This window comes from Eleginops maclovinus, chromosome 1 (assembly GCF_036324505.1).
Source record: "Eleginops maclovinus isolate JMC-PN-2008 ecotype Puerto Natales chromosome 1, JC_Emac_rtc_rv5, whole genome shotgun sequence".
Lineage (NCBI taxonomy): Eukaryota > Metazoa > Chordata > Actinopteri > Perciformes > Eleginopidae > Eleginops > Eleginops maclovinus.
This window is the reverse complement of record NC_086349.1, coordinates 20708953-20723281: the sequence shown is the minus strand read 5'-3', so window position 1 is coordinate 20723281 and position 14329 is coordinate 20708953. Positions and strand designations below refer to the sequence as shown.

The following is a 14329-nucleotide window of genomic DNA, read 5'->3' as shown; positions in this document are numbered from 1 at the left end:
GGCGGTGGGTAGCGGTGCTTTGTGACTGCAGTGACTCTTAAAGAGACGTTTGCTGTCTCCGCGAGGTGTTGAGATGTGTAAACTGAATTCTGTGTTTATCTTGGTTTAAACAGTCATGGTGTTTCCCTGCTGTCAGTGGACCATGGCCCATAAGTCAGGATGAGGCATGTCTGCTGAGCCCTTGTCAGCATTCCTCCACCCTCAACAATCTACCTCTCAGTCCTAATCAGCATGAGGGCACTCAGCGAGATGTTCAGACGCCATGTTTTCTCCACCTGGAACATCTACGATAAAGATCTGTTTTGTAAAAACAACACTGACCTTTTCTAGATTTCAGTCAACCTCATTTGCCTCCTTAGAACTTTGTAATTAGAAAAGGTGGAGTTAATGTGTCGAGTCCCGACGCAGAGATCAATCCGGTGCAATGCGTGGGCAGATAAACTGAGAGCAAAGAGGAGGAATAATTAATGGAAACTCTGAATTGTTATTTTCCAGTGGAAGTGACATGACTGTTCTCATCTTTCTAAGTTTCCAAGCAGTTACGTCACCCCATAATGCAGGCATGCCCACCCACTGCATACTTCACCTTAGCTGCCCAGTTAATGAGTGTAATACTGCAGGAGTCCCAGATGTCTTCACACATCTACTCCGCAGCATGGCACCACGCAACACAAAATGATATAATGATAAGTTACAGATCCACTACTGGCGTCACTTATTACAACTTTTTTTGAGGGTAAACTGAGTCACCACGCCTATTTCCCAGATGGTTATAGACCTTGTATTCTGAGCTACGTTTATGCTCAATATGCCAAAAAAACAAACACTTTTGCAATGCCTCATAAGCGTGTGAAAACCCCTGCTGCTGTTATGCATCTCATTCGGCCACTAGAAGGGACAAAGGGCGAGGACTGTACACATTTTATATCTTTATTTGTTTGCACTTTTAAATGCTCCAGAAAACCAATGCACTAAGTTCTGAAAGATATATATATATATATCTTAAATGTTAATTATGTGTTGTTTTTATGTTTTAAGTGGATTTCTTAAACATCATAGAGTTGTATTGCGTCATCATTAAACATTTAAGGATCTTAAACATCAAACTGTGGATCTCCTTTAAAGCTTGTGTGCTGAAATGATCACTTAATAAGCTTTTGATATCAGCACATTTTCATCTTCTGCCTGCCACGTATTAACCTTTGCTGGTCTGCACTACAGCGGTATAGTACATGAAGGAATATGCCCAGCATGAAAACCATATGTGGATATTTTGTGCAATGCTATGCAACATTTCTGGAGACGTTTATCCGTCTGTCTTCATGGTTTCTTCAAGGTAACCCATTATTTAACTGAACGCCTGTAATTGCTGTGAAATACCTGCCTCATGTGTTTGATGATAATGTGCCATGATATTCCTGGGAAAATCCTACGAACCTTTCTTAAATGAGCCAATTAGACATCCAGCAAAATTGTAGCACATCCCCGTTTTTTTCTCCCAGCATGCTCTGCCTGGGCTTGACTCAGATTTTTGCTGACATTAAAGAAAACCTTGATCACAATGAAACCAAATGTCAGCCATCTCGTATAGCTTATATATATCTAACATCAATCCTTGTGGTCTTTGCACCCCTGACATTTAAGCGATTTATCAGGATGCAGTTGAAAGAGAGGAAAAAAGCTCAAACAAGACAGAGGTGGAAGGAGCTGTTGCATTTTGGATGAATTCTGCAGGTGTGGCTGAAAGAGTAAAAGCAGGCTTCTGCATCCCACGTATTCTGACTAAATACGATGATTGGTGTAATATTTATGTCCTCAGAATAAAAGAAAAATAGGCACATTATGGTTATTACGATTTCTAACAATACTGGGTTGCTTATGGCATGGTTAAGAGGATAAAAAGGGAAAACGATTGGCAGGTTCAATGTGGGGAGAATAATAGTACTTCTGCTGCTATTATCAGGTGAAGAGCAGACTTTCTTACGACTCCTGCTGCGGTCCCTTCTTACTTTAAAAAAAAATCAATTTCAGAGCAATCGAAATGGAAAGTTGAATGACATCAAGAGGTCAGCCACCATACAAGGTACCAACAGGAGACATCTTTCTTTCTTTCTTTGGAGTCGTAACATGTGATTTGGCACTTTACAATTCATGACAAAAGATGAGAACAGAAAAAAAGGCATGTAAGGAGGGAGGAAGAGTCCTGTTTCAAGATGTTTTTGTTATCTGTTGAAATGTTTGAGAAGTTTCTAACAGCATGTCTTTCTTTTCACACAGACATCGACGAGTGCTCTTTCGATCGCGCCTGTGACCACTTCTGTGTCAACTCTGCCGGCAGTTTCCAGTGCCTCTGTCACAAAGGCTTTGTCCTCTACGGCCTGGCACACTGCGGAGGTGAGCACCACGCCTCTTCTCTTTACATCCACCTCCTGTCCATCACTCTTCCTCCTCTGCATTAACTCTTTGCTGACCTTACATTAGTTGCTCATATGTTTCGCAGGAAGTCACAGCTACGCTCAATAGATTATTATTGTTAAGTTTTACTGATGGTTTGGATACAACTCACTGCAATATGCTCTAAATTAAAGGACTGTCCCAGATATTGTATGCTGATAAATTAAAATAGATTTTGCCAACAGATCTACAAAGCAAACTTTATTTTATGTTTGGTTTCATACTTTTAGGTATTGATTATCTATAGCCATACTAGGGACCTGGCTCTAAGAATGTTAGTCAGTATATCTCAACAAGTAGATAGATGTAAAGATAAGACAATTTTCTTTCAGACATTTATGGTCTCCTGAGGATGAATCCTAAAGCCTTTGGTGAAGCTTTACTCGTCTTTCTTTGGAAACTTGCTTAATTAAGATGCTAAACATGATGAAAATGATACCTGCGAAACATCAGCATATTAGCATCGACACGTTAGCAGTTAGCTTAACCACCAAAGCGCACCAGTACAGTCTCAACTTGCTACTTGACTGTCTTGTTGTTAGTCAACCTCACTACCCAATTCAAAACATATTGAAAGGTAATCCATCAAAGTGAACATTTAATTGTCTTTAAAAAAACAAAGAGTGTTGTTAGGGTTCATATTTAACCTGCTGACTCAGGATTTCACAGTGTCCCTGGAAATAAAAGCCCCGGCATGAAGCCACATTCTCGTACCATAATTAAATGGAACTGAAATGAGTGATGCATCATCAAGCCAGTTTTTAGGTCTCTGAAAGTTTCTTATCAAGACAAGGAGCTGAAACAGGTGGCTGGCTGGAAGGCAGGAAATCAATCTAAGAACCTTTGCTACACTTGGCAGTAATGTTGAAGCGACTTGTGTTGTAGTTAATGGACTAAAACTTGAAAAAACGTAGTTATGGTCCTTCAAGGTGGAGTGTGACCATGTTCATCAAACATTAGCAGGTACAGTACTCTGGTGTGGAACAGATAGCGGGAACAGCCTTGGGTGTCAGAAGGTGGTGTGTGGGCGCGTCACATCTGCCTGGCAGGCAGCGAGAGGCCCGCCAGAGCACATCAGGGTGTTGCAGCGGCCCTTTGATGGAGTGTGTATCACCAGTTAGAATCTGCTGCTGTCTTCAGCGCCTCGGGCCTCACAGTAGTTCTGGGAGAGACGGAGAGAGACAGCATATGCACTCGAAATATATATCTTTGCAGTGATTTGTACTGTGTTTTTTCTGCCTCTAGTTTGACAGGTCTAGTGATCAGGAATGTTGCAACAGAATGTAGAATAAGGAGTGAGACTAGAGGGCGGTTACTTGAAGATGTATAAGTTCATGAGGTCTGCACAAACACAACAATGCAGATAGTTACACCCTGCCACCTGAGGATACACAGACTTCTGTTTTTGCACCAGTTACTTTCTCCCTATGTTTCCTGTATCCAATAAAGGTAAAAAAATGACTTGAAATGGTTGGTTCCTGCTAGTGCAACTTCCTAAAGTTGCCACATCTTTTAGTATTATGCTTCTAATTAAAGTGTCCCAGAAATAACATTTCTGAAGCAACGCTTAATGAGATGGCTTTAATGCTGCTCAAATTTTTGATATTGGAAAGGGTTTCTTTTATCTCACCCCCCACCCCCCTGTATGTGTGGGGAAATTATACAAAATGTATTTTGGTTAGATCTAGTCCAGAGGTTCTCAATGTTGAATGTGGGCTTCAAAGGGGTTTCATGGGGGGGCTCGGTGATCAACATCACATTAGTTAAAAGAACATTACATCAAATACTCATACAATTTGGTTGAATAGATACAGTAGTTTTGAGGAACTGTTTTTCATCTTTCCCAGAGTCAGAAACTAATAAAGGCCTCAGGACAGACCTTTGTTATGTATTTAGTTTAGTCTGAAATGATATCAAACAGCTATAATAAACTATCTTGGCTCGATGAATGTCTGTGGGATCAAATAACACAATCATGATCCCATAGGCATCCAGGAATTGAGCGAAACTAAGCAACTAAACTAAGGAGCTGTTTTTTTTCCAGGCTTTGTCTGAGGGAAGGTCCACCATCTCACTGTTTTAAAACCTCTGGGGAAGTAGGTTCATGGGAACTTTTCACCACACAGGCGCTTGTATTAGCTGTCAGTTCAGGTAATAAAAGCCGCAGGATTGAATTTATAGTGCTTTTACTCACATGATGGACTGTGATCAGGCCACACTGAGCTGCGGAGTGGAGAGAAGATGGTCAGGCGTGAGTGACTCTCTATACCATTGTTGAGAGAGAAGGCGATGAATGATTTCCCATCGCTTTTCATCGGCGCGGTCGGAACTGTTAGATAACCCTAAAGATTTATGGTGCTCCCCGTTGTACTTTCCCACTCCCAGCCATAACCAAGGTTATGTTATGCCCTGTGTGGTTTATCAACTGAAATATAGCTGCCAAACAATCCAGAAAGCTGTGCTTAGTGTTAAACAATAGACTCACCCTGAACAAACCCAATTAGGTCAGTGACCTGCTGTCCACCATTGTGCCGAGGTCTGTCAACATTCCTCCCAAGTGAGAGTTTATCCAGCGACTCTCCCTAGCACAAAAGCCCTCTCATTTTTGCTTATCTGGTAGGAAAACAGACTTGTGAGTAAATACTTTGTACGTGTTTTAAAGTTTAACTCATTCGATCCAACCAGCAATAGAAATGCTTTCTTCTGATACTGATAAATGTGTGTGTAAGTAGGCCTGTGAGAAAGAGTTAAATTCCTCTAAACCAACAAGACTTTAAGTTTATTTAATCTGTTGGGTAAAAATTCCTCTTAAAAACTCACATTACGTAGTCGGACTGGAAGTTGCTGATGCAGATAAGCAGACAAAAGCGATACAAATTTAAAGATGGCAAGATTTTCCCATGAACTCCCCAACCCATCTAAGAAATTCCTCACAAATTACACAAAGCAATTGTTGAGTCTAAATGTCAATTTGTCTCTTTTTATTTCCTTCCCTGACTCATCTCTGCTGTCTGTAACGGCACGCAGAGAGAAAGACTTTGGAGGAAGGTCAGAAGACATCTATTTGGTTACACTTCAAGTATGGGAGGAACAAAGACGTTAAAATAACGGTTGCTGGCAGATGAGCTGCACTTCCATCAAACTTTCATTAGACTTCTTTGTCCTTTAAATTAAGTGCTTTGATGCAGAGGATAAGCAGTGCACCTCTCACAACATTTCCAAGCAGCTGTGGCTCCACATTGCTGTTGATGAAGTCATCTTCTTCAGGGAGTGCAGTGGCATGCAAACTGTTTTTATTCACGGTGAATAATTGAATGAGACAAGAAAGAGCATTTCATATCAGCGGGCCAGATCATCAATCACTGCCATTATCTACGTCTCTCTCCCGGTGTCGCTGACTCTTGTCCGCAGCCTGCTGATCCTCGGCTCTACCCACTAAACTAATTTTCAGTCTGGCGTCGATGGCAGCCAGCCTGCATCTGGATCCCGGATGCTTTTAGTGGTTTTAGCTCAGCATGCGTTTGAATAGGTGATTATAATTTACGGCTCACCACAAGTCTTCCTCGCTGAAGAGCAGAGAGCTTTTGACCATTAAATTGAATGTGGCGACATCAAAACGAAGAATCACTTCTGTTTACACGCATACACATTAATCTTCTTACAATGTGACGCTGTGACAGGATGAAGTGATCTGACCTCTGAGGAACTCCTCTTTCACAGCTGTGCGCACAGGACTGTTTCTCTTTCATTGTACTCAAACAAATTGACTCCAGATCCTTTTTACGGACCACATTGTTTCTCACTGTTTTGATTTTCTGATTAAATCCTTTTCCTCCTCCATTTTATTTTAGGTTTTAGAGGGATGGGCCAGATAGCCTAAATCTTCTTTAGAAAATATATAGGTCATTTCATATCTTAATAACATTATAGATCACAATACTGCATGTCTGCTAATCAAATAAATGGTCAATATGAAACATTCACACAGTCAAACCTAGCATGTTCTAATTTTAATTAAATACAAGACTCAAGAAAATATATTTTCATTCAATTTAATTACCTTTAATTTGTTCTGTAGACCTTCCCAAAAGATGTCACTTGAGGAATTTGACATAGTATGTGTCTATATTGACAGTGTTATGTGTGTTATATCTGTATACTATGTGCATAAAGATGTTTTATCAAATTGAATGATCACTCAGTCGTAGTAGGTTAGTACAGTTAGGGCATTTTAATGACATTTATGCATGTCCGATTAATGTCTACATGTTTACATATTCATCCCCAGATATCGACGAATGCAGTATAAACCGTGGAGGTTGTAAATTTGGCTGCATCAACTCTCTGGGGAGCTACGAGTGTACCTGTCCGCAGGGATACAAGCTGCACTGGAACAGGAAGGACTGTGTTGGTATGTGGCAGCACTGCCCCCCTGTGGCTCATTTACTCACACACACTCAAAGCACATCCACATTTTTCTGACTCTCCACTTCCTTTGCCAACAGTTTGTGATTCTCTGTGGGTTTTATCTTCCCTCAGAGCTGGTGAAATGTCATCTTGGACTGTTGGCACCAAAGGCCACTCTGACCTGCAGCAAGGCGGGCAAGAAAGAGAGCTGCTCTCTAACCTGTGCCTCTAAGGCTCACTATCTGGCAGGTATGTCCCCCACTATGAGTGTGGAATCACAAAACACCACACTGAAATCATTTTTTTAATCGTGTGTGACCTTTGGCAGAGTCTGACAGCAGCTACTCAGTGAGTTGTGGTATCCCCATCCTCAGAGGGAAGTCTCCCTCCAGGCTCAACTCCAGCAACAGTCAGAGCTGCATAGGTTCGCTGCCATCCAGATTTCTATGATCAAACACTTTCCAACAATCAGTAAATTGCAGGTGGTGTGCCGTTGCTGTGGCAGCAGTGTGATGTTGCAGTGTGCTCCTACCCACTGTGCTGTGTTTGTCTGTAGAGACTTCGGCCCCTCCTGTGAAGCAGACGGCTTCTTTCAAGATAAAAAACGCCAAATGTCACCTCCATCCGAAGCTGACGGGCAGGACGGAGGACAGAGGACGGACACTTGGACCCGGTCAGTTTAAATCTGTACTGTACTATAGGGAACAGTATAATTTAGGGCTGAAACAGTTAGTCGATTCATTCATAAGTCTAAGAAAAGCACATTGTTTTGGTAAATTTGATGTATATCCTTTTCATTCAAAAAGCCATAATATTCCCTCCTGGTCTCAAACATCTTGTCTCTTTCTGAAATTGAAAAAAAGGTCTATGATAATTCAAAATGAATCAGACCTTTTCTAATTCAATTTGAATTTGTAATAACTTTCCAAGAAATCATGTATCTTTTACTTTTAAAAATGAATAGCATCTACCGTCCTTAATAATGAATTGGGATTTACTGATGTATCTTCATGTTGTTCACAGGAGGGGGGCAGCCGTGCAGCAACTGCCTGGTGACGTTTGTCAACCTGAAGTGTGACTCCTCTAAGAAAACTAAAGGCCGACGGGCTCGAAACCCCTCCAACAAAGAGGTGACGCGCATTACTTTGGAGCTGGAGGCTGAGGTCAAACCTGGAGACACTACAGGTCAGTCCTCTCAGTAAATACAATGCCTTCACAACTGTTAATGAGGATTTTACTTTGCTGCCAACTTAGTTATTAATCATTACTCAATGCAGCAACCTAGTTTACAGTAGTGTTAAATGTTGGTGTATCAGAATGTGACAAAATGCGTTCACAGAAATACTGAACTGAAGTACATATTTAGTATACTGTGTGTTTCAGCCTCTGTATACTTCTTATCCAATACAATTCAGATATAATATTGTACTATGAAGTCAAGGACAACTACAGTTAGTGACAGTAGTACTTACTTCCAAAAAGAAGATATTTGCATCTAATCTTTAGAAAATGTACAAGTGTTTAATCATTTAAATCCAATTCAAATTAATAAACAGGGAGTTGCAATCTCAGCTGCCTGAGACAGCGCATGGAGAAGCAGGTGAAGACGTACATCAAGGCTCTGAAGAAGTCCATCAACCAGGAGCGCTTCCTGATCCGAGTCGCTGGTCTGGAGTACGAGGTGGCCCAGAAACTTCCACAGGCTTCTCCTACTCATGAGAACTGTGGGCCGGGCTGGGAGAAGGACAGCGGCAAGTGTGGTAAGACCGGAGAGCTGGACCAGGAAATTGTTTTTTTGGCCAAAAGCATTAGATTCCTACTATTAGAACAATGACAGACTTAGATTCAACCATTATTTCGAGCCATTTAAGAGCAGATTGAACTTTCTTATCCAAAGCGAAGTTGTTTTACTGAAGTTGCAGTAGAAAAAAAGACATCTGTACCATCTAATAAAGTTCATATGACTATTCTGCCTGTTGTGATGCCTATAATGTTATTACATTGAAGTCACTATTGGTGATGAGCTGTTATAGACCATACAACATCTAGTCCAGTCCAACTCCACTTTTATGACTGCCATTTTGTTTTGTTCATAAAAACTGATTAAAGTGAAGTGTGTCCGCTGATTGGAGCTGTTGTGGATGTTTTCTCAGTCAGATGCTTGTCGGGGTCTTATTACCACGGGGAGCAGGAGCGCTGTATTCAGTGTCCGCCCGGCACTTTCCAGGAGAGAGAGGGGCAGCTGGCCTGTGACCTCTGCCCGGGAAGTGATGGTCATGGGCCGGTCGGGGCGCGAAACATCTCCTCCTGCGCAGGTAATCCAGTTTGTGTTATTGCTCCTATACTGTTAAAAGCGATTTCTGAGTGTTATATAAATTCTGTCAAAGTATCCAAATACTCAATCCAAGGAGAAATGCACACATCCTCTGTTAAAAATTAAAGCAATTTATCATCTTTTAGTTTACTGGAAACCCCAAAATATGAGAATTAAACTGCATATTTAGCATTATAGGTCTTTAACATTTTAAACATTTATTTATAATCCTGTAGCACCTTAACACACATAAACTCATCTTTCTTCCTACATCCCAAACAAAAAATTGTGATACATAAGACAAGCAACCTTTGCTAAACCTTCTCTGCATGCTATTCAAATCAAATCCAGGCAAGTGTCCAACGGGCTCCTTCTCCAGCGATGGCTTCAAACCGTGTCAGGCATGCCCTCTGGGCTCCTATCAGCCAGATTTGGGACGGACCCTGTGCTTCCCCTGTGGGGGGGGACTGGGCACAAAGCGGGAAGGTTCCAGCTCCTTCCATGATTGTGAAGTCAAAGGTCAGCTTGTGCTCTTTTAACACAGCCAACGAAAGGAAAACATGTTTTAATTATTGTGCAAAACACTCCCCAGTTAATGCGAATTTTCATTTCCAGTTCAGTGCTCTCCAGGTCATTTCTACAACACCACGGTACACCGGTGTATCCGCTGCCCGGTGGGAACCTATCAGACAGAGTTCAGACAGAACTACTGTATCACCTGCCCCGGAAACACCACCACTGATTTTGACGGTGCCACAAGTGTGTCGCAGTGCAAGAGTGAGTATGGAACTGACTGTTTCCTGTTGTCAGATTTCTCTCAACTTGCATTGGAGACTTATCTGTTTTGTGTGTGTGCGTCTAGACAGGCAATGTGGCGGCGAGATGGGCGAATTCATGGGTTACATCGAGTCACCCAACTATCCCGGTAATTACCCCGCTAATGTGGAGTGTATCTGGAACATTAACCCACCAAGCAAGCGCAAGATCTTAATAGTGGTCCCGGAGATTTTCCTGCCCTCGGAGGATGAGTGCGGAGATGTGCTGGTTATGAGGAAGAACTGTGAGTGTCTCTCTTTCTATTTGTTATCTCAGTGGAATTAAGTGTTTATGTTGTAAAATAATGGCACCATACAAACCTGATTAGTCACCATTGTCCTCTCCGTGCCTCTGAAAGGGTCTGCTACATCCATCACCACCTACGAGACTTGTCAGACGTACGAGCGGCCGATCGCCTTCACAGCACGCTCCAGACGTCTCTGGATTAACTTCAAGTCCAATGAGGCCAACAGCGCCAGAGGCTTTCAGATCCCCTATGTTACTTATGATGGTATGTAGCATCTCATTGAGCTCACCAGCTGTGTGTCTAAAATATCCGTCTCCCTTTGCCCTCTGGCTTTTTCTATAAACTCATGACATTGTTTTTTTTATGAGGATCCCTTATATGTGTGAACATAATTAAAAGGTTGTGACTAAAATATGTAATAATAATAATAACTTTTATTTATAAAGCATTGTGAGAAAGCCAGTTACACAAAGCATCACCACAGATAGAAAAGCAAAATACATACAACATCAAGTAACTAAAACAAGGAGCACTTTCACTAATTAAATAAGCAGAAAGGCAGCAGAAGCGTTGATTCAAACCCTTGCAAAATGCAATTGTAAAATGTGCTTTAAGGGGAGTTTTTACTAAAGATAAAGAGCTAGATTACCTGGTTTCAAGTGAGTTGTATGATGTATTTGCCCATAGTCTTTTATTGGAACTACTTCTTTCCACCACAAGTCATTTTCCCTATGAAACAGTCAATAGTGTCTTCTATGGTTCACCTACAGTAAAAGGTACACTGCTTCTGGAAAAGCTTCAGTACTGTGAGCGCTATAAAACAAATCTCTTTATCTTCCTTATATTGTGGAAAATGTCATGTGTCATGTTTCATCATTTAGTGACGTAACTTTATAATCACATGTTTTTTTTAATTCAGAGGACTATGAGCAGCTCGTGGAGGACATAGTGCGAGACGGAAGACTGTATGCCTCAGAAAACCATCAGGAAATCCTCAAGGTTAGAAATGTGTTTTTACTGTGTTTATTTCTGCATTTCATTTCTTGTTGATACGTACGACCACCTGGAAGAGGTGACTCATTAAACCACAAGCTGTACCTTAAAGGTGTTGTCTGTTCAGAAAAATAAAACAAAAGACCTTGCATGAATCAGTTGGTACATTAATGATGAAAAGATTCGCTAATGCCGTCATAAAGGTGTGTAATCTGATTTGTCGCGTTGTGTAATAGCTTGAAATGTAATTCAAACGTATTATTGTACGTTTGCGGCAATGTGTGATGTGTAAACCCATATGTTTTTCCCTGCAGGATAAAAAACTGATTAAGACTCTTTTTGATGTGCTGGCTCACCCAAACAACTACTTTAAGTACACCACTCGGGAGTCCAACGAGATGCTTCCCCGCTCCTTCATTCGCCTCATCAGCAGCAAAGTCTCGGCTTTTCTGCGACCATACAAGTAAAGCTAACGCAGCGGCCCAAACACCGGATCGTGACCCCCTCCCCCGACGTCCCCCTCCACCTTACAGGCCACATTCGTCACAGGACTTACTAGTATGTTTTCGCTTTCCTAATTTCCATAAGCTTTGACAATAAACTCTATGCAGACCTGAGAAATACTGAAAATGTGTGTTTTAGGTTTGTCAGGTCAGTTTCCCTTAAGCGGGAATCTATTTGAGAGGGTTTGGTTTCTGTTGTGCAATGAAACCACACAAAAAAACAATAGAGACACCCATTTCAGACAGCAGGAGTGTGATGATGTGTGTGCGGTTTGAGCTTGGTAGAACTTGTTATTGTATTCGCTTAAATGTGCGGTCTTGAGTCTCAACTCCTACCATTAAGTATGACTGTAAGTGTTGCGTAACCGTAGTTCCATCTTCAGTGTTTGTGTGCCGTCCTCGCGGAGGAGAGGTTGTTAAATTCATGTCGCAGCTGCGTTCCAGGTCATTCGAAGCCTTATTATATTCGAGCTCTTAGAGCAGTTTCCAAGGGTTTTACTGTTAAAACAGTTCATCTGTGTTTTGTTCCGTCTGTCTAGACTGTTCCAGTGTTTTCCAACCTTCAGATCATTTCTGTCGCTCTTCTTTTCTTTTTTTTTTTTAAAAGCCAACTTAAAGCAAATACAAACATGTGGTTTATAATTCCAGGAACATAGTAGACATTTGGGAGATGAATAACAAACTAATAATTGTGAGAGCCACGGAAACAAGATAATGTGATGTCTAGTGGAACATGTCTCAGAGAGAGATAAGAGAGAAATGTCTTTGAGGGACATTATGTTTGCTGCTTCTTATAAAAGGTCACTTTAATTCTTCAATCTCATATTGTCTGTCTTTCTGATGTACTCGACACACTAATAGTCTCTACGTTTAAAACTAAAGTAAGCGCCACGTCTGTAAAGTTCTTATACACAGTCAGTTGATATTCTCACATTGCCTTTCTGTGTGCAACCAGTTTTTATTTCAATCTTGTAAATAATGAAAATAAATCAGACGAGGGTTGAAGTCTTTAATCCTAAATTTCTTTTGTTATGCAGGACCCCCAAAATCACTTTTGCCCCACCAGTCACCAATCCAAGACACCAGTAGCCTCTCAAACACACTTTGTTCTGTCCCAATGAAGACAGCTCTTCCAAAGACCGCCCAAAAAGGGTGGGTTACTTTGTTTTGTGCACTAAATTCAGAGCCCTCCACCCTACCTTTTAGTACAAAGTGCAATAATAAAAAACAACACCTTAATTGTGGTTACACCCTATCGTGACCCACTACAAAGCTTGTGAAATGTGGTTAAGGCTGCATTCCCGTTAAGACTCATTGTATGAAAAATGTATCCGTCACTGGGGCATAAGATGTTCAAATAATCTCCTCTTCAGAAGAGTACTAAAGAAGTCTCTTAAGAAGTGTAATAATTAAATGTTAATTAAATATTATCAACAACCAAAACAGGGTAAAATTATTAGTTAGTTTAAAATCTAAAACGTCTTCTTAGGATCTGCCAAGTACTTAGGAATTGTTTCGACATTCTGGGAAATGAGTTTTTCTTGCTGAGAATTAGATGAGATTGGTACCAGTCCACTCTTATCTTGACATTAAATATGAAGTTACAGCCTTCAGAAAAATAGAAAACCACAAACAATGGAAACAGTGAGCCTGCCTTTGTCCAAAAGTTACAAAATCAACCCACCAGCAACTCTAAAGACCACAAACCAACATGACTAAAGCTCGATGTAAACACATCACATTGCATGTTTTACTTGCCGACAGTGCAGGGACTTCCTGGAGTCTCTGCTTTTGTTGCCTCTCAGACTTGGGGACTCCATGAAGGACGCTCAGAAAGGAAATAAAAGTAGTATTTTTCCCAAAATGTAGGGACTATCTTTTAAAACTTATAAAAACAGCACCACTGCGGTCAAATTGGTGCAAACGACTGCCTGGTCAGAGTGATGATCCCAACCCCTTAATCTGTACATTCAGCCCTCTGAAGATATCAAATAGAGTTGATGCTTGCGCGCTCTGATATCTTATCCATTTTCCAGGGCGTTTTATTTTGTCCCCACTCATGTAAATAAAAAAAGTGAGATGGTACACTTCATATCTTGTACCAAACCTTAGGATGAGAAAGGGATTTTGACAAACTTAAGGGCGATGCTGGGCCAAACCATGAACTCTTGTCGGTTGTAATTCCTCCACACAGGCCTCAGTGTATCTCCAGGTATTAGACTTATCCCCCCCACCAGAATCAGCTTCTTTCCTGCAACCTGATACTTTTTTTTGTTTGTATTGTTGCCTTTTAACGAGAGTTTGCTATGATGTATCATAGAGTTGATAATGATATTTGCACTTGAATTGTTATTGCTCATGTAAAGAAATGTCTGGATTTTGTATTGTCTTTTTAAATGAATGGAATTGGTGTTCTTATTTCCTTGTAGCTTGTTTGTTCATGAAATGCTCACTCACCGTTTAGTCTATAGAGATGATACACATAACATTATCAACTGTTAAAGAAAAAAAAACTATGTACAGGAGGTGAATGAAACAAGTTTGTACTTGTTGCTGCCCAAAACACTTATTGAAATAAACATACTGTACTTCAGC

General features: G+C 41.0%; 1 protein-coding gene across 4 annotated transcripts in view; it reads left to right on the top strand.

Annotated features, from left to right (window-relative positions):
* The window catches only part of scube3 (signal peptide, CUB domain, EGF-like 3), a 72239-nt gene extending 57912 nt beyond the window's left edge, over positions 1-14327 (top strand). For 3 of the 4 annotated variants that reach the window (XM_063885785.1, XM_063885767.1, XM_063885759.1), the window contains 14 exons: positions 2278-2394; positions 6743-6865; positions 6994-7110; positions 7190-7285; positions 7418-7534; positions 7885-8046; positions 8418-8621; positions 9015-9176; positions 9527-9694; positions 9791-9952; positions 10038-10235; positions 10350-10502; positions 11158-11237; positions 11546-14327. In XM_063885785.1, coding sequence (XP_063741855.1) covers positions 2278-2394; positions 6743-6865; positions 6994-7110; positions 7190-7285; positions 7418-7534; positions 7885-8046; positions 8418-8621; positions 9015-9176; positions 9527-9694; positions 9791-9952; positions 10038-10235; positions 10350-10502; positions 11158-11237; positions 11546-11698 — 2012 coding nt within the window. In that variant the 3' untranslated portion in view covers positions 11699-14327. The remainder of the gene's footprint in view (positions 1-2277; positions 2395-6742; positions 6866-6993; positions 7111-7189; positions 7286-7417; positions 7535-7884; positions 8047-8417; positions 8622-9014; positions 9177-9526; positions 9695-9790; positions 9953-10037; positions 10236-10349; positions 10503-11157; positions 11238-11545) is intronic. The other variant, XM_063885776.1, reaches the window with a different exon arrangement.
* Positions 14328-14329: the final 2 nt, after the last annotated feature.